This window comes from Episyrphus balteatus, chromosome 1, assembly GCF_945859705.1.
Source record: "Episyrphus balteatus chromosome 1, idEpiBalt1.1, whole genome shotgun sequence".
In the NCBI taxonomy this organism is placed as follows: domain Eukaryota; kingdom Metazoa; phylum Arthropoda; class Insecta; order Diptera; family Syrphidae; genus Episyrphus; species Episyrphus balteatus.
This window is the reverse complement of record NC_079134.1, coordinates 162056183-162076761: the sequence shown is the minus strand read 5'-3', so window position 1 is coordinate 162076761 and position 20579 is coordinate 162056183. Positions and strand designations below refer to the sequence as shown.

The 20579-nt window shown below is 30.1% G+C and overlaps 1 protein-coding gene across 6 annotated transcripts; it reads left to right on the top strand.

The window, feature by feature from the left end:
- Positions 1–732: 732 nt before the first annotated feature.
- Positions 733–19285, top strand: LOC129918864 (DENN domain-containing protein 1A). Of its 6 annotated transcripts, XM_055999612.1 has the most exons (11): positions 733–1001; positions 1261–1425; positions 7322–7592; positions 7661–7714; positions 7779–8039; positions 8096–8560; positions 10499–10537; positions 13718–13750; positions 13890–14336; positions 14619–15152; positions 18657–19285. In XM_055999612.1, the coding sequence occupies exons 1-11, from the start codon at positions 985–987 to the stop codon at positions 19179–19181; spliced, it is 2811 nt and encodes a 936-aa protein (XP_055855587.1). In that variant the 5' UTR covers positions 733–984; the 3' UTR covers positions 19182–19285. The 6 variants fall into 6 exon arrangements, 4 of the variants coding, with proteins under 4 accessions (XP_055855587.1, XP_055855602.1, XP_055855595.1 ...); XR_008773016.1 differs by lacking the exons at positions 14619–15152; positions 18657–19285 and adding an exon at positions 10774–10886 and having other exon boundaries at positions 13890–13970; XM_055999620.1 differs by lacking the exon at positions 10499–10537 and having other exon boundaries at positions 735–1001.
- The last annotated feature ends 1294 nt before the right edge of the window (positions 19286–20579 follow it).

Below are 20579 nucleotides of genomic sequence, written 5' to 3'. Positions count from 1 at the left end.
CTATCTTAGAAGTAAGAGAAGCTATTTACAGAAGCTGTTGTGTTTGTTTGGTTAGGTACCTACTGCCTAGGAGTAGTTCCACTTTTTTCAAAAATATTGTACAAAACTACAAAGTTATAGAGTACCAAAACAGGAATTGGATTAAAAATGTTGAAAAAAGGAGAAATATTTCTGTTTTAAGCCTGGTACGCTGCTCGCGCTAAATTTTAGCCGAGATAAAATTCCCATACAAGTTATCGATAATTTGTATGGGATCCATTTTAGCTCAGCTAAAATTTATCGATAATTTGTATGGGAGCTAAAATTTAGCGCGAGCAGTGTACCAGGCTTTAAGCTATAAAAAAGTTTTCCGACCCTTAAAAGCTTATATTTAGGTTTGTATTTTTTTTTTTCAAAATCACATGGTGCTAGGAAGACAAAAAATTCTTAATTTGTATCTTTTCCAAAAATTAAAAAAAAAATAAAACTTTTCCGTTTTTGACTTAACACAACGTAACATAAGTTACATACGTCACGTTAAGCTACGTAACATTTAACACACCTTGCGAACACACCCCCTTTTGACACTTCACTTCCTCTCCCAATTTTTTGCAAATTTATCACTTCCTCTGTTTTGATTTTTCATTCTCTTTTTCAATTTTCCTTTGCTAGATTAAATTCAACATTTTGACGTTTTGCTTTAATTTTTTCCTTCATACAATTAAATTACATTTTTTTTTGGCACTTGAATTGATGAATTTTTTTACGTGAACCGTGACTAAAAAAAAAAAAGTTAAAGTGTGCGTAGTTAACTTCTGTTTTTTCCATCATCATTTTTTGCTGAAATTTAATTTTAATTTTTCCCAATAAAAAAAAACAGAATATTTTAAAGAAAAAATCCACAGTGTGTCGATAGAATGTTGAATTTGTGAAGAAAGATTTAAAAATTTAGCAAAATATAAATCCCCATCGTCGCACAGGTCCGTCCTCCTCCTTCTTTGCAATATGAGTTCAAGAATCAAGTAAGTTTTTTTTTTTGTTGAGAAGAAAAAAAAAAATTGGAAAAAAGAAAAAAAAACTTGACCAGGCCACCACCCTAACAAAAAAAAAAAAAAAATATGTGTTTCCAAATTTGATCAAAAAAAAAATCCAATAAAACACGGTAGTGATGAAAATGACGATGTTACTTCTTCCATAAGAATGATTAATCGAAACAATTTCCGGAAGAATAAAAATGAGTTGAAAAAATTGATCTAAAAAAAATCTCTCTCTATTTTCTAGGGAGGATGTGAAAAAATTATTCGAATTTTGGTGCGAAGTGACCCGAGTTAAAGATCCAACATCGAAAAATGCTGGCGTTATCATTGAATCATTCCCCGAGAATTTCAATGATCAACAGATCATTTCGAAAATCCCAGATTTTGCTTATCCTTGTGATTGTGAGAGGTAAGTATTCGGACACTCTTTTTTTTTCCTTTTTACAAATTCTATCTTTTTTGTTTTAATTAATGGAATGCATGCAATCTCTATTTTGGTTCTAGTTTTCTTCTAAAAACCCTTCCCTTCTCTCTTCTTTGTAATGAAAGTAGTCGCAACCCAACCACCGACCGACCACAAAAAAAAAAAAAAATATGAACTACGCAATCAAAGTTTCAGTAGTTTCCTATTTTCATTATACATAAATATACTCCCCCCATTCACACTCCACTAAGAAGAAACGCACAACAAGTTTTTTCATATCTTTATCTTGTTGCGTTGCGAGTTGCGGCTTGCATTCTGGGTCTAGGTAATTTTTTGGTCATTGACAGGATTTTACTTCTGTTGGGTTGTTCAATTAATTAAATTCTTGCCTTTTGATTAAAGAAGATATTATTATTTCACTTCATTCTCTCCCTCGTCTCAAAAAAATGTAGGTACTCGAAGAAAGCAACTACAGTACAGGGTCGGATTGGGGCAAAGGGGAAAAATTTAAAAGGGGCACTCATTAAGCTTGGCAAAAAGTTTGCTTTTGGGATAAGAACCAAGGATAAAAAAGTCTATAAAAAAAGTTGGATGGAAGGGTGATTTTTTCGAAGAGACAGTAAAATCGGTAATTGGTCCCAAAAAGCCAATGATTCATTTTATTTTTAGTTTCGATGACAAATTGAACGTTAATACTTAAGTTATAAGACGTTTTCACCAATCATTGGCTTTTTGGGACCAATTACAGATTTTACTGTTTCTTCGAAAAAAACACCCTTCCATCCAACTTTTTTTATAGACTTTTTTATCATTTTGGTTTTCACTCAAAAAAACACCCTTTTAACCATGATATTCTTATAGAAACTTTAGATTCTTGTTTCTAATCTTAAAAGTAACATAGTTGCTGAATTTCAATAGGGTACCACAAGTTTAACTGTAGTATTACACACTTTTTCAAATATACCATATTTTCTCTACACCAACAAAAAAAAAAACACCTTTCACATGAAAAAAATGTAATTCTCATAGGAAAAAACAACATTGTTCGTAAGTGTAACTTTTATACCATTGATTTTATCAAACTTATCGCGGATTTTCTTTATTTGCCAAAAAAAAAAACACCCTATCAACTAGAATTTTTGTATAGACTGCTTAGATTTTTGGTTCCTGTTATAAATGAATCATATGTAACTGATTTTCGTTGGTGTAACATTTTAGTCCCAGCACCCTTTAACTCAAGATAATTTTGTAGACTTTTTAAATTCTTAACTCTTATAACAAACGAAACTTTTTCAACAAGTTTAAAAAATTAATAAAATTTATGTCACCTGTTACGATACTTATGTCACACATAACTCAACCCATCAAAAAAAACATCCTTTCATCAAAAATATTTTTAGAAATCTTATGAATCCTTTGTCCCTGCTTTATCTACAAACCTTTATCTCGAATTTCATCAATGTATATATCTTGTGTTTACACATGGGTTTCGATAATATTTACCTATTGAAGTAAAAAAAGAAACACCCTTGTTTTTAATCGACAATAACTTTTCTTAAAGCAATTTTATTGAATTTATTTTTATGTCATTAGATTCAGTCTCAAAAAATACCTTCTAAACATGTGTCATATGATAATATACCGCAAACGATTTTTTTCACTACATTTTTGACCTTCACCCCCTATCCCTCTAGTGCGCGAAAAAAACACCCTTCCACCCAACTTTTTTTATAGACTTTTTTATCCTTGGTTCTTATCCCAAAAGCAAACTTTTTGCCAAGTTTCATGAGTGTAACAATTTTTTTTTAAATGTCTCTACTATTTCCCTTTAAAGAAAATGTATAAAATTTTCAACTTAACTTAGTTTGTGAAAATAGTTCTGAATAATGATTTGAACATTTTTGAACTAGCAGCTGCAAAAAATCAATAAATTTGCGACTTATAAACAAATTGTTTATTTTTTTTAAATAAAAAATAAAGACTTTCGAAGAATTGTAAAACAAAGCTTTTTTTTATTTCGAAAAGTTCTGAACTTTAGTCCATTCAGAGTTTTTTAAAACTGGAAACATTCACTTTCATTTTCCTTATAAAAATATAAGGTGAGAAAAAATTTTTTTTGCAGGTATTTAGAGTTACCCTTTTATTTATTTTTGGGGCCCCTGTGTTGAAAAACTCTCAAAATATCGCCTGCGCCATGTAACAGTGTTTTTAAATAATTTTAATTTAAAATAAAATAAAAAGTTTTGATATTTTCTAATTACACACCAAAACGAAAAAATAATGATTGTACTTATAATAACATTGTACCTATAAGGAATGTTTTGAGCTGAGAGAACAAAAGTTGAAGTCCATTTTTTTGTAAAAAAAAAAAACAAAAAAATAAAAATGAACGTAAAAACCAATCTGTTTTACCAAAAAGTCTTATATATTTTCTGTTTATATTTTTAATTTTTTCTTGTTTTTCACATGTTCTTTATGTACATATATTATTATTTTGTAACTATGGGATAGTTAAGGGCCCGTGTGTCAATCGCCAAATCGATTATATGGACAGTCCGGCCCTGACTACAGAAAAAAACCATGTCGAGGGAGGAGGGTTGTGTGGAGTGATGTGGAGAGGGTTGCGATGAGAAAATGAAAACCACACCTAGAAGCAGATTGACGACGATAAAAAGCTGGAAAATTCTATTGTTTTGTTTTAACACAGAGTGAGGGCATTTGGCGGAAATCAAATTCCAGTTTTTCTCAATAATTTTAATGCAAAATAAAATAAGAATCATAAAACGTAATAAAAATTGTATTGTTTGCCTTTCGACATTTGAATGAAAGTTTTTTTTTTTTATTTATTTTCAGTTTGTATTACTTCACTTGACCTTGGAGAGATTTTGTTTCAATGTTTTTTTTTTTTTATACTGATATCTCTCATATTTCCATGTTTGCTTCTCCTGCCCCACTAAAAAAAATACTCAAATATTATTATTATTGAGCTGTCAACTGGTTTTTTGGCAAATTTATTTTTATCTCTTTTTTTTCTTGGAGCTCTACAAAAAAAAAACATGCAAGTGGTGGTGATAGTATAATATTAGCAAACAAACAATGGTCATAACAATGATGACTTTGGTTTGGCTTGGGTGACTAATGATGACTTGAAGATAAAGACACAAGTGATCAGACGTAAGAGATATTTAAATGTTGGTCATAGAGCATATATGTAGGTAGGAAGTTGATGTAAGAAGTTGTGTTTGACGTAATCATACTTAAGGTGTCTGTAGTAGAGGCGATCTGGCTTGAATTATAATTTTGTTAGTTTATTTTTAAAGCAGGTGGTAAGATTGTTTATTTTTATGTTTTTCGTGTTTTTTTTTTTTTAGTTTTCACGGCTAGAGGATATTTCAATATTGGCAAATCGGTCAGATATCTTCCGATGGCCAAACTAAAATAGTTTAAATTTTGTCCATACAATATGCCAGATCTTCCAACCATGTAAACTATGCGTCAAAAAGTTTCATACTAATGCAGCCCACACCGTTGATAGATTTGATCTCAAAATCTACCAATTTTATGTTTTGAAAATTTCCTGAGAGTGAAATTTCCGAAAATATCGATTTATGAATGTCAGTTTACACTGTTTGAAAATGTTTTTTCACAGAAAATTGGTTGAATTATATTTTTTTCCTTCAAAACATTACAATCGTAGATTGTATATAAAGACAATAAGCACAAATCGCTGGCTGAGAGTTGTAGGGTTGCATGTATGTCTGCAGAATTTTTAAAAGATATACTCTAAACCCCAAAATTTTCATCTAGCGAAATGTCAAAGGTTAAAGTGAGGTATCTAATCGAACTACATACATCATTGGTCCGTCCTTTTGGGCCTCTACTACAAACAAAGCGCTTGACGCTTTTTGATCTAACCATAACCTATTAGTCAGTTAAATTAATTTATAGTTTTTAGTGCGTGATAAAAGCATATTTTTAGTTTTTGAAACTATATATTTTATTTTAGCCTAGGTCTTTAATAAGCCAAAGAATTCCAATATCTAAAACTTTTTTTTTCAGAAATTTCTGAAAACAAAATTAGTGCTTAAAATGATCTTTCAAGAAAATAGCCTATTAACAGAAATTAAGCTTAGTACAAATCTGTCTTATCTGATTTATTCTTTGTAAGGTTTGAAGATTTTGTCCCAAAGTCTAACAATTTCATTCCCTGAGTTCAACACAGGCCACCAGAACTTAATTCCTGAATTTTAGAGGCTTTTATTGGTCAGAATCAAATGTCACCCTAATGCCTCTTAACCTCTTAACTTTATAAAAATTAAGAACTTAAGTTCATATGGCTTAGGTTAAACCCAGCAATTGTTTGACGATTGTCCTACAAAAAAATTTGATAAAATATGTTATATTGAAGAGATACTTACAATTAATAATTGTCTGACAATTTACCAGCCATACAGCTGTAATTAGTTTAGTTGAGTTTAGATAATGGTAAGATACCTATATTAATATTTAACTGAATAATTTTAACCTAAGACGTGCCTTACAATGATGTTTCTTACAAATTTTTCATAAAATTGTAGGTAGAAACATAAACATATGAGTGTTTAAAATTATGAGAGAAGTAGCTGGAAAATTACTGCCCACTAAGTGTGGTCCAATAAAATATTTTTTTTTTCGATTTTCGGTCGGGCCACCCCTAAATTTGTTCCACCTATCTATAACATTAACATTGTAAAATTTCAATTCGCTATCTTAACCACAAGAGGGTGCTGGTAACAGTTCAATTTTTAGGATTTGTAGGTTATCTTGATTTTTTTTAAAATTTAATAAGCAAATGTGCTTTAACCGAAGTATTGCGTTTATCGATGGTTGCTTTTACCAAGGCGTACTGGAATATTAATTACACTGTCAAAGTCCTTTGTTATTGAAAGTCTTTGATTTTTTTTTATAATCATAGAAAATATTTTTGAAAATCATAATCAAAATTAATTTAAATGAAATGCCATTGAATCAAAACTCCCTTGACCAAGATCAAATATTTCTCCATTACCTGTTTCAGGTTTAGTTATTTTCCATTAAAAAATCTAGACAAATTGTATGTGTGCCTTTTAATCATTGTACTAAGTCGAGTCTTAATTTAAATGGGTGTAACTCACATTGCGGGATTTCTATTCAAAAAAAACTACCCGTAATTAATTGACCTTGAAATTGCCATATTATGATCAATCATAGCGAAAACATCAGCAATACATAAAATAAATACTTTACTTTATAGATATTTTATTTATGATTATATCATACTGATGAAAACAATTTTTTAACCAAAAAGGTTATTAGGGGTCGTCGTATCAATTAAATTTAATTTTTAACTTATATCAATTCAGTTAGTCGTTGAGAAATGTTATAAGAAAAATATTATTGTTGGCAGTATGATTACTTACGTCATAAATATCTGAAATTCCGATGTGATTATCTTTCAAAACTTATACTTTCAATGAAGTAGAACTAATAGTATTATTTGAAAATATGTAATATGCAGGTTAACAAGAAACATTGCATGAATACATTAAAGCTTAAAGAATTAGTTTAGAAAACTAGACATTTTTCAGGGTACTCCCAAGATTGGCGCTCAATTGTAGGCCCATCTTAGAAATTACTTACACGCACACAAAAATGGTTGAATGTTGTTTGTAAGTCACCAAGCCTTAATTCTACTCTGAATAACTTGCCACAAATATATATTTACTTTTTTATTACTTATTAAAATATATTAATCATTACCATATTACATATTTCAATTTCTGTTAAAAATTGTTTAAATTTTAAAAATACATTCTATGTTTTCACCAATTATTATGAACAATGCCTTTTTCTATATTTTCAGTGAATCTGTTGAAACATACTCATTTGTATTAACAAGCGAGGATTCCAAATGGCGTTTTGGATTTTGTCGTCATGATCCAAAAACTGAAACAGCTATGATTATTATTACCTACCTGCCATGGCATGATACGTTCCTTAAGCTGATGGGAGTGCTATCAACCCTGCGGCGAACTGATAATTCCAATTTCCAAACATTTCTCTCTGAAGCTTATAACAGAGGTGTTCCAGATCTCGGTGGTACTTTGAATGTATTTTATAATGGCGGACAAAATGTATGATGAATTTCTTATAACTGAATACTATTTTAAAATCAATACTAATTTTTATCTTTTTTTTTTAGAATTTCACTTTCCAAAGGCCATTGCAATTCAAATTACCAAGTATTCCCGATAATGTAAGATTAATTGAATATTTTAATTAAATTACTTTATTAAAGAGTTCTTTCTTCTCAAAAATAGCACAATTTAAGTCTTTATTATAACTTTGCGACTCCAAAGAACATGATATCAGTATTCGCTTCTATGTTAGCGGAACGTAGAATAATTTTTACATCACGGAGTTTGGATAAATTGTCGTCTTGCATTCAAGCGGCAAATGCCTTTCTCTATCCAATGGTGTGGCAACATATCTTTATTCCACTTCTTCCAATGAAACTCAAGGATATCTTAAGTGCTCCGATGCCCTATTTAATTGGAGTACCTGAAGCTGTACTCGAAACTGTAAGTTGAAAACAGTATTTATTGAAATCGAAATTAATACAAGTTTTTTTTTTAAGATGACACCGGAAGAATTGGGTGAAGTTGCAACGTTAAACTGTGATACAAAAATATTCGAGAGCCCATTCGATGATGTGCACGAAATGCCACCGGAGATAATCTCGCATTTAAAGAAACATTTAAATAATAGTAATTCACACGAGCACGTTAATGATCGTGTATCAAAGATATTCCTGGGAGTTTTAGTGCAATTAATAGGTGGCTATCGGGATGCTGTAGAATTTGGTGAAAAGAAAACATTCAACAGAGATCGATTCATCGAAACAAGGCCACATCATTTGAGGCCGTTCTTAGCTAAAATGATGGATTTGCAAATATTTCAACAATTTATTGACGAACGACTGCAAATGCTTAATACTGGTTTAGGTTTCTCAGATGAATTTGAATTGGAAACTGTAAGATATTCGGAAAAGATTAAAAAACGAGGGAGGAATTACTATTTCTTGAAGAATGTCAAAGATAGGGTAAGTTAAATTTTAATTTTCTTGTTACTATTTAGCTTAATTGCTTTTATATTATATATTGTTTTTTTTCAATTTGGTCGAACTAAATTGATTAAATAAAATTTGTATCTATTATAAGCTAGCTATGCTTTTTTTTAAGAACTATGATGTTTTTTTTTTTTTTTCATTTATTTGCAATGCCTTATATTTCAAGTACATTCCAGAGCATGTTTTTTTTATCTTCGATTTCTTACTCTTTATATCTATTTAGGCATGTGTCCTGGCTTGGTTTGCAGTTAGTTTTAAGAAATATGTATGTCTCTTGTATTAAATTAGAAAATGCGATCTATAAAAGTCTTCGATTTATAACTTGAAAAAAATTCGCAGCTTGATTAAGTGTATCATAAGCACAAAGCTCCATATTTTATCACAAGCTTTTTTTTCCAATAATTGTGAAAATTCATCATCCAATTTTAATACTTAACTCTCTGTCCTCACACGGGTGCGAATTTGGCAGGACAAAAATGAAAAGTGGTCACACAAAAGTGTCTTTTCTGGAATTGTGAATACAGTATTCGAATTCCTCGGAAAATTCTACATAAATATCATATATGATTCTCCATAAAATAGTGAGACCGAAAAAAGTTCTAGCGCCATGAAAAAGTATAAACCAAATTCGCAAAAAAGAGGTGTGCCTACAGAGGGTTAATACACTTTCAAAATACATAGATCACATTTTTTATCTCTATGATAATTCATTTGAAAATTGAGCAAGCAGTTGGTTTTCCAATTGTTTGAGGTTCCCCATTGGACAATTCTATCAAATCTATCAAAATCAGAGCTTATGTGTTATCATATTTAGCCGTTTAGATCCACATCAGAGAAACATGGGCCGGAATCAGAAAACGAATAAGACTTATATTGAACGGTTCGAAGGTTAGTTTCTAATCCAGCGAAGAATAAACTTAATGAATCCAAAAGTACGCATTTTCTAAAGAAGAGCTTGATGCCGAGCTCTATCATATTCTTTTGAAATACCAAGTGCAGCAATCTTACTTTGTCCAAAACGATGTAAAGTTTTGTTGCACTTTTTCCGGGAGACGAGTTAATCATCATTCTGTTTTGTGGTTGGTTAAGGCTATTTTTTGATAATGTTGCGAAGTTTTTTTTTTAAGTTGCCATTTGTAGCATCTGTTTTATGAATGCAGAGGAGATTTCTATTTCAGGCACTTTAGATTCTGACAACTTCATAATTATGCCCTAAATTTTAAAACTGAAAAAGATTTAGGGCCATTTGCTGAAACGAAAATTAAAAATTTAAGTAGAACATATAATCTTATTCCCTAATTTTTCCTCGAAAAACACGATGAGGAGTTGTTTGAACAAAAAAAAAATTAGTAAATCAAACTTGTTTGGTTCCAGTTCTTTAGAAAGAACTTATAAGTTTTTTTTTTATTGCTCACAACAAATAAGTTTCATTGAAAAAAGTATTGGAATTCTTGTTTCTCCTAAAGTTAGGGCTAACTATTGCTTCCTAGTAAGTGTGCCATACTAAATCTTAACGATATTAATTATGTGTAAGTTGAGCGTTTAAAATCTATAATCATGACACATATACAAAGTGGTTGGTATTCATAATAAAAATGCAATGAATGTCTGCTATTGTTATTGTTCACGAATAATTTATTCGTCAACTCAACAAAATATAATATAATATATGTTATAAAGTTTAAAAACCTTATTGGAATGTATTTGTACAGGTTTTTACAAATAAACCTCAAAGCTTGAGTAAATGTAGTATATACATAGATCGATTTAAATGACCCAATTGGTTTGTTAATTCAAAATTTCGCGCGTAATTGTTGGCAATTTCTTTGTTATTTTTTTGTTTTTTCCAACATCAATGATTGTCAACTTCAATTCAAATAAAATTCCTGTATTGAATATTTTTTTTTAAAGCTTTTGTTAAGAACAATATGGATGAAGAGACTAAAAGCGGTAAGCTGCCAAAAAGAAAATATAAATTGCCGTACAAAAATATCAAATAATCACAAGTTGATGAACAAAAAGCCCTTATGATTTCTTTATTTTTTTTATTTTCATAAAAGGCTTACAATAATTGTATTGTTTTTTGTCTTGGTTTTTAAATATTTCTTTTATGAATTTTTGAAATTTGTATTTATAGAATTTTGTGTTTTTTGTTTTTAATTTTGCAAATTATATATTTTTTTCAGTTTGGTGGTGTCCACAATAAGCAATGCAAGACTTGTAGAAAAAAATATAATTTTTTAGAATGACCACACAGTTCATTCCACAACGAAACACACATAAATTCAAAGTGATTATGGTAGATTTTTATTTTATTTTTATTTGCTATTTTCACTTTTCTTTAAAAAAAACAATCCTTACTTTCCTATTTTTGTATAACTAAGTGGGACAAAATTTTAAGTCAAAATTATAATTTCCATACCTAGTAGTAGATATTAAATAAATACATATTTTCAATTAGTTATTATATTTGTACATTCTTTTTAGAGGATATATTTTACTTTCCTTTTGGCTTATTTCACTTTTTTTCTAGTTTTTGGTATAAATTTGCACTTTGTGTTGTTGTAGAAGTTAAAATAAACTATAAATGTACAAAATAGAACTCTTGTATATAAAAAAAATGTATGTTTTAATTTTGTTGATATTTATTTATTCTCTACACGATATCCCACATTATATACAAAATCATACAAATTATATACAGAATTTAATACTACAATTTCGTTGGGAAGCCTTTTTTTCAAATTTATGTAAGAGAAAAAAAAATAACTTTTACTTATTTTTTTATTGTAGAGTGTTGTTGCTCTTCGATTTAATATGCAAGTTAGCTAGTATATTAATGGGTTTTGAATTATTTAATTTTCTTTCAGTTTTTCTTGCGACTTACTTTAACCCAAGTAAGTTTCTGAATTTGTAAGCTAGTCTTTAGCCTCTTATTGTGCTGCTATGTCATTTAAGATGTTTATCGGTATCTGCTAATTCTTTACAAAAGTCTTAGTTTCTTTTTCAGAAAACCAAATAATAAAGGGTCACTGTGGTGTATACGTAACACTTTTTTTCTATGAAAAATATTTAACGTTTAATACAAAATATTAATACAAAATATTAAAAGTTTAATATTGTCGGTAATACAAGAAAATTTAATTTTGTACTCTTACCAATCAGTTTTGTACTCAACCAGATACAAAAATTGGGTTAAACTTGTACCATTTTAATATACATAATATCATATCTTCACTTCATACACAAAAATCAATGTTTACTTGTAACAGGTGTAATAATTTCAAACAAAATTTTTTGATAGTTTCTTACAGTTTTGTATCTCACTTCAAAACTGCTACTTAAGATGAACTTTCAGGTAAATATTTCAAGAAATAAATAGGAAAAAGAGTTTGAAATCCTCTCCATGCGATTGAAAAGTGTCACACCCGTAACACATCCTTAAACTTAACCAAGTGTTTTTTTTTTTAATAATAATTTCTTTTGTGTGAATAATATTATACCCCTATAATGTTTTTTAACACTTTTTTCAAAAATGCATTATGCAAAAGTCAACGCCGAAACGAAAACGGTAAAAAAGGTAGGTGGTGACAGTTAAAAAATGACAGTAAAAAAAATTATAATAACAATCTTGGCGAGGTGTTTTGTGAGTTATTGGCATTCGAAAAAAACGAAAGAATAGTCACCCGGTATTTCATATGCCGTGGCTACAAATCTTAAGTTTTCTCAATTTTTTCTTTTGCTGTGGAACCTTGAATAACCCTGTTAACAATTACATTCCTACATTTTAACTCACCTGCATCGTTCCGTTCTTTGACTTTTTTGAAAAAAATATAACGTTGAATATAACGTGTACAAAGTTTAACCAAAATCTTTAGAGCCGTTTTCCAGTAAAATTTAATTATCTTTAAATTTTGAATGGGAGGTATACGTTCGAAACGACAAAAACATGAATGTGAAAAATTAAAAACTTGGAAAGGTCGGTTTTCAAAACTAATCGCTATTTCATTACTCTGATTAAACTTTTGAAAAATGTTTATTAATTGAACAATGGATATTGGCGAATTATTTAACAATGTGAAGGAAGCAAAGTTAAACAAAATTAATTTTCATACTCAGACTACATGATGAAAATCACTTTTATAGTTTTATCGATCATCGTAGTGGTGGTTTTAATTAAAACCTCGAATATTTTCAATATTTTCTCTTTTTTTGAGACTGCAATTTTTAAAGAGTTTTCTATAGAAAAATTTCAACTTTTTCGCAAAAACGTAAAAATGACCCAAAAACGCACTTCAAATGTTGATATTTTTTCATAAACGGGAAGACGTACTACCGCACCGTCAATAAGAAACCATAATCTGTGTGCAACCTTCCTCAGTCAAGTGGTATATGTATGTCCGAGGTCTTGATGACAAGACATGATGACGTGACATGTGATAACAAAAAGGGATTGAGCTGCAAACGTGTCGCGGTACAAGTTATCCTGACAGTGTAAACTCAGTGCGTCCTTGTGAAAAAAGACATGCAGTCAAGAAGAGATGAAATTTGAAAAACAACTTTTTTTTCTCTTCTCTATCATGTTTTTTTTTTAGAATAGAATTGTTTACATGGACTTGCTTAAAATTTGGGAAACAATCACTGTAATATTGATTCAAGTATGTCTTCATAGGTTCTGTGAATTTAATTTATCCATTTTGTCCTGTCTTTATATTAAGTAAACGTCTTCTTGGTAAACAAAAACAGTCATTTGTCCCAGATCCTCATAACAATCATTTACAGTCGAATACAAATGGGTACCTACACTATTTATATAAATTCATACATCATCCTCTTTATATTTTGTAACTTGTGTCTTTGTGCTTAGTCAAATCTACCCAGCGCACATTATTCATACCAAGCAAAGCATAATAGTGCTTCAATTCGTTGCTATCATTATTTGGTTATTGTAAAATATATATAAAAAGCTTAAATGCAAAAAACACTCTTTCAACTTTTACATAAAAACATTGATTTGAAATTATTAAAAAAAAAAATATATCACTTAAAATATAAATATCTCATTCATTATGCTTTTTATAACAAAATTCATTGATTTATCTCATTTGGGTTGTTGTTGTTATTTTACAGACTAATCCAGCTGTTAAATCTGCTGTGAAATCGGTGAGTGGTGTTATAATATATTTTTTTCCCCCGTTTTATTTGCTTAAGTTTTTGAATTTATGTTCACCTCGTAGAGTTAGAAATACAAACAAACTTAAACTTAAAAATCCAATTTCTAATTGAACCTTATATTATGTAGGTAAAGGAAGGCTCACGTGGAGTGAAGACAGCTTACAAAGATCTCAAGTCGAAATTTCGTGACATAACACCACCGAATACAAACTTCCAATCGCATGTATCGAGTTCACATCACGACGGAATTGATGGACTCAGTGGCAGAAAAGCTGGCCCGCATTCAGCGCCAAGCTCGCCCATATTCAATAAGCGAGGTGGCTTTGCTTATGCTACACCAGATGTTATCAGTGGAGCTGCCACTGCTATTCGCAAACCATTAGCCATGTCGAGTTCGAATTCGAAAATTCAAAATGGCTTCTCCAACTGTTCAAACAGTGCTCCTGTGTACAATAATCATCTAGACACGAGCCCGACTATAAGTCCGGCAGGCTCGATGTGCTCGTCAGAGATGAATCTATCTCAAGAACTGCAGAATCATCCGCTCTTCAAGAGTCCAACAGTCGATAGAAGTGTAAGTGTCGTTAGTTTTAGATTTTGTTCCTTACTATTTCATTTGTTTTTGAAAACCAAAACGGAGTCACCGTTAATTGGTTTTCGTTTTTAAAAATATTTTTGCGAGTCCTTTGTACTTGTGTTTATTTATTTTTTTTTTTTTTACTCATTTTTGTTTGCCTATTTACACTTTTGTGTTACTTTATGTATTATATGTTTTTTATTTCGTTATACTGCACACGCATTACACACAAACATCACATTTTATGACATTCATACATATTGTTCCAACAAAAAATAGCTTAAACCAAGTAGCAGTCTAGACCTAAACTACCGAACAAGTGCTGTGAGAAGTGGTGCTCCTCCAATAGTTCGAACACTGCCTCCACATAATAATCATCATCACCACAATCATCAATACCACAACCATTATTATTCCCATTCACCGGCGCAGCAGGCGCCAGCACCCCCAACGAGCAGTCATCATCATAATCATCATCATCATCAAGTGGCACAAGCACAGACTCCATCATCAAATAATAATCATCGATCGTTAGGTGGACAAAACTACAACAACAACAACAATAATAACAACAACAACACCACAACAATACACAACGAGGAGCGACAATCGGTGGTGACGAGCAAATTTGTGACGACAGACTCTGTGTTTGATAGTCCGCCAAATATGATGTCACCACCGGTGCCGCCACGACGAAATGGAGCTGTAGCTCTGCGTAGGCACACATCGTCGCGGACCGAACGCACTTGGATTGGATTTGATGCTCCGGCTAATGGTGAGCCGCCAGTTCCGGCACCGCGACTTAAAAAAGAGGTACTACACAACACGATCACACATTCACCAAATCGCATGGATGCGAATCGGAAATTCTTACTTTTTTATTTCTTTCATGAGCCAAACAATTTCGAGGCTTACATTGTCGAGTTTTTACTATGTGCCTTCGATGTGTTCTATCATTGTTTTCTTGTATTCCAATTTTTTTTTTTTGTTGTTAGATGTGTATCCTTCATAAATGGCTTTTGCTTCTTCCGTTTTCCCTTCTCCTGTTTTTAATTTAACTGTAAGGACTTGTTTTAAATGCAACCTTGACTGGAAATTATAATCAATTCTCTTTCTTTAATTAATTGGGTTCTTTTTAGAACATTCGTCTTCAGAAAACTTTTAGGTAATGTCAGATGTCTTAAAAATAATCTGTTTTTGGATTTAAAAAATTATTTCGAGTCTTTATTAGAACATGATCGGGGTTCATCGCAAATCACCTGAACTTAAGTTCTGGATTTTAAGAGGCTTTGATTGGTCAGATGTCATAAAAAGTTATGTAACATTTGAATCTGACCAATCAGAGCCTTTACAAGTTCAGAACTTAAGTTCAAGTGATCTGCATTGAACCCGAGCAATTTGTTTTTCTTTCTTGCTATTGTAAAAAAAAAATACAAAAAATGTATAAAGCACAAAATGTATAACGATTGTCGATTAGTTGAGTAAGTTATCACATGAGTACCCCTATTTGAATAACCAACATTTCTTCATATATGTATCTAATTTCCTGCATTGCTTCAGATTTATTTTCAATATTTAAAATATAGAAACAATAGTTAGCTTTCATTTTCGATTTCCAGATTTTAATCAAATATTACTCACTACCAAGAAAGTGGTCTCCTCAACTTGATACACAGCTGGAAATTAAAAACATAGTGGAGCAACGAAGAAAACAGCGATTTGAGCGTACTAAGCAGAGAAGTTAGTTAATCAACTTAAAAAAAAAAAATCTCACCTCATTTTCGAGTTTAAAAACATCTCTAACTAATTTAGGATCAGTTTTACATTTTTTAAGCTCATCTCAGGACCTATTCGAACAACTCCGAATTTGAGATTTTTCTTTAATTTACCTTGTTGTTTTCAGATTTTCTTTGAAAAAAAAAATATTCACAAGAAAGTTTTCTAAATGAGGGTTGAGGGTTTTTCGCATCCTTAATGTCAATTGGTTTTATTATTTGATCAGCTGTAGAAAATTTTTAACTAGATTGTACATACGTCAAAGTGGACGTTTCAAAATAAAAATTTAAAATTGATATAAAATTATTTTTCATGGACTATATACTGAAATCATCTAACATTTTTATAAAAATCATTTTAAAGTGTGTAAATAGTTTTGGTCTGTAAAATTAACCTTAATATTAAAAAAAAAACTATTTATTTGATTTTATCCAATTATCATATTTGAGGAAATTCTCGTATTCACATTTTTCACAGCGATTTTTAATGAAAATTATAATTTTCACCTTGAAATACAATTTGTTTGTGTTACTAAGTGGTAACTTAATAACCCCCCAAAGTTGCTGCTTCCTTTGTGCCAAAGAGGAAAAGTAATTATACACATACATACCTACATTTCAATTTCATGATTTCACACACACAAATATAAGCATGGATATCAGTTTACAAATTTCTTTCTGTTTTCAAACAAATTCAAGACACATTGTCAAAAACAATTAAAATATAGGGGGAAATGCTTCTAATATTTTTATCAAATTGAGTTTTGAAAGCAATGCATAGCAAGAATTTGATATTCTTTCCTTACAAAGACTCGTGAAATAAATTCAAGTCATTATCCGGAATAACTAAGCCATGTAGTGGCTTAGTTAGTCACTTTAGTCACTTTTGCGGGACAAAACCTAGAAATATTAGGTTTTTACTTTATCCCTTAACTTTCACCCAAAGTAATGTAGATAATCATGATATTTTTCAATTATTTTTCGAAATATAATTTATGCCATTAACAATGAATGAACAAAGCTCATTTGCATTTTCTGTTATCAATGCGTTGAATTCTTTTTACATAGAACTCAACAATAAATCTATGCCCAAATCCGTAAAAACGCATTTAAAAATGTCATTTAAAAATAATAAGAGCTGTTTTAGTGTTGAAGTTAGATTTAAAAACTTTATAGATTCCTCTGAGATATACTTTTGTATTACTTATATACATATAAATAGAAATTACGTCATTATGAAACGCATATTGTATGGAAGTCAACGTAAATTAAGTTTAAATACAGACAAAAATTTCATTTGCGTTTTACCCTGACATAAATCGTTCTCAACAACAAACAAGCAATTGGTGCATTGGTCAAGTAACTAAGATGGTTCTTGGTTATTCATTTTTATATTATGGAAAATGTAATTGTTTTTATACAAAAATGCAAAACCAATAACAACTTAGTTACTTAACTAATGCGCCAATCGCTTCTTTCTTAGGAAAAACTCGTTTGTATTCAAGTGACGCGCAGTGCATGTTAAAAAATTATTTATAAATTTAAAAAACCCTCAAATTTACTTTTATTTTATTTTGTACATAATTTTTCTCAACATTCAAAAACATCTAAAAACAAAATATATACTCTACGGGCTCATTGATTCCCATGTGTCCTCTCTTGTATCAAAAAAAATAATATTAAAGCGTAATTTTTTACAAATCTCAGTATCTACTGGTTTTTTATTTTATTCGCAAAACAAAAGCCAAACAAATGCTTGCTTGTTTAATTTGTTTTTATTTTGCGTTTAAAACGAAAAAATGAATAACTACCGAGTTGTAGAAAAAACGGCTTAAATTATTATATTTTGAGCATGTAATGAAATGTCCGAAACTCAAACCCATATCTTTAATGGTTGGATATAATAAATTGTCCTCATCAATAAATTTTTGTTTTCTGTACATTTCTTCATTGAAAAAAACATTTTTATTCATTGCATTTGCACACAAAATTTCAAGGTTCAAGCTGTTTTATTGTATATTTCTATTCATTTAATGTTTTAATACAAAATTCATTGCCCCCTTTTTAAACATAAACCTTGTCCTCAATAACAATCATAACACACATTATTCAAGTTGGAAACAAAAAAATCAAACTTGTGTCTTTGGGATATGTTTCGCTGCATTAACATTTTTGTGTGCTATCGCAAATATTTGACTTTTCGTAAAAACTCGATAATGTAATAACTCGATTTCGAATGCACACACTCCTCTCTCTCTCTCCTTCATCATGATCTGTCTTTCTCTATATTTCTATCTTTCTCTATTTTTAATTTTACTCTATCTCTTTCTAATCGATATACTTCTCTGATACTCATTATTTATTTTAAGTTTATCTTAATATTTTGCATTTATAAAAAAAAATACTAAATGTTCTGTAACCTCTCTCCTAATCCTTATAATGCTTGATGTGTTTTCTTTTTATTTTAATTTTTTTTTATTTTTTTTTTTTTTTTACTTTTACAAAATAATTTATATTTATTTAAAATATTGATTCTCAATAGAAACAAAGGCAAGCATATCCCATCACCCATTCAGCCAGCCACACAGCTGTCATGAATGATCTTATATCGCTGGACGATAGCAGTAGCACAAGTTTCGATTTGGAAGACTTTGATCCACTCAATCAAAATGCCAAACCATTGCCAACTTCAACAGCTACATCAACACAAATGGCATTGAAATCACGTTTCCTTGCGCCACCACCATCACATGCTTCGCCTGCTGGCCAGAGTACAAAATCCACAACGCTTCCAGCTTCATCAGCCTCCTCGAATATATCCGGAGTGAGTAATCCACTCTATCCGTACTTTACACCACAACATCGTAGTACCCTGCCATCTGACATGAATGGCAGCAACAATGCCAGAGATGATGATTTCGAACTCTTACGAAAATATGGTCTAGATCAGTTTTCATTTGCAAGCGAACCAAGCACTTCGAGTGGATTAAATAGCTCCAATTTAAATAGAATGCCAACGGCTACGGCTACTGCCGCAAGTATGAATAATTGGACCACTTTTGAATAAATTTAAATTATTTAAAAAAATAATGACTGTGTGTAAGATAGATACAAAAAAAAATAATGCTTTAAACAATGTTCTTGTTAAATTTATCTGTAACTATATTATTATATATATATTATATTTTTTTTTTTGTTTAAAAAAAAAATGCTTTTAAAAAAGAAAAAAAAAATATGTTTATAAATTTATTGCTATTTGTGTGAGGACGAATTTGCTTGATAGAGGCCTATAATAGGGATTGATTTAAGAAGCTGTGCTGTTGAATGAAATTATTATTATTATTATTACATAAATGTAAATTACTTTTCAAAAAAATAATAAGTTATGTTATTTTCAGTAAAAAATATATAAATCCAAATACTTTTCATACATTGTGTAGATAAAAATAGTAGTTTAGTTACTGATTTTATAAAATGGTATTCTTTCTGGTTACATTGAAGTTTCCAAAGTTGGTAGCTTATATAATAAATTTCGCAAGAAAAAATTAACGGACAAAATCCATTTTTTTGTTATTTGAAGTAATAGTCTATTTAATAGACCCGAGCTCCAGAGCAAAAATAGAACAAATTCGTTCAAGACTTTTTATTGGCGATTATGATTCCTTGGCATACAAGAATACTCTAGCCAAAAGTGCTACTAAATCCGTTGGTGCATTTCTGAGAAAACGGCAACACTGGTCGGTTTTCAGTTTTTTTGATTTAACTCGAAAACCAAGCTTGACTTTGAAATGGTTCAAAGACACTTTTCATAGCAAATTAAATTTTCTGTCAAGTTAAGATGGTTAAAAAATTTTTAAAATTATTTTTGACTAAAATTCTAACCTAAAATCAAAGAAAAAAAAGTTAAAAAATTGACAATTTTATTTTTTTTTACTAAATCAAGGGGCATTTTGTGTATGTAGCCGGGACGTCCAAACTTTGTACTAATGAAATAAAGTAGAGGTAAAATCCTTTGATAATATGCAATTTTTAATTTTTTTTCTCAAGAAACAACTTAAATGTACCTATTCAAAAATTAGCACTTTTTCTAAATTTTTGACTTTTTTAGTTAAAAGCAAGTTTTTAAAACTCCATAAAATCGTATTAATTGGTAACTTTTAGACTTTTAAAGTAAGCATACTTCGAGGGATTGATTTAATATAAACTAAATATGACAAACAAAAAAATTTATTTGCATCCTTATGGCCTTTTGTGCAATTTTGTGTATGTGCATTTTTATAAATTCGGGTCGAATGGATGGGCAGAGAGCCATTAGCTTTGGTCTATTGCATAGAAGAACATTTAATACCAACTTTTTTACTGTTTTCAATGGCCTGAAAAACAATTCTTGTAAAATCCGCGACCAACGAAAAGTTTCTCTTGAAAAACGAAAAAAATACTCTAATGAGTTTGAAACAAAATAGCT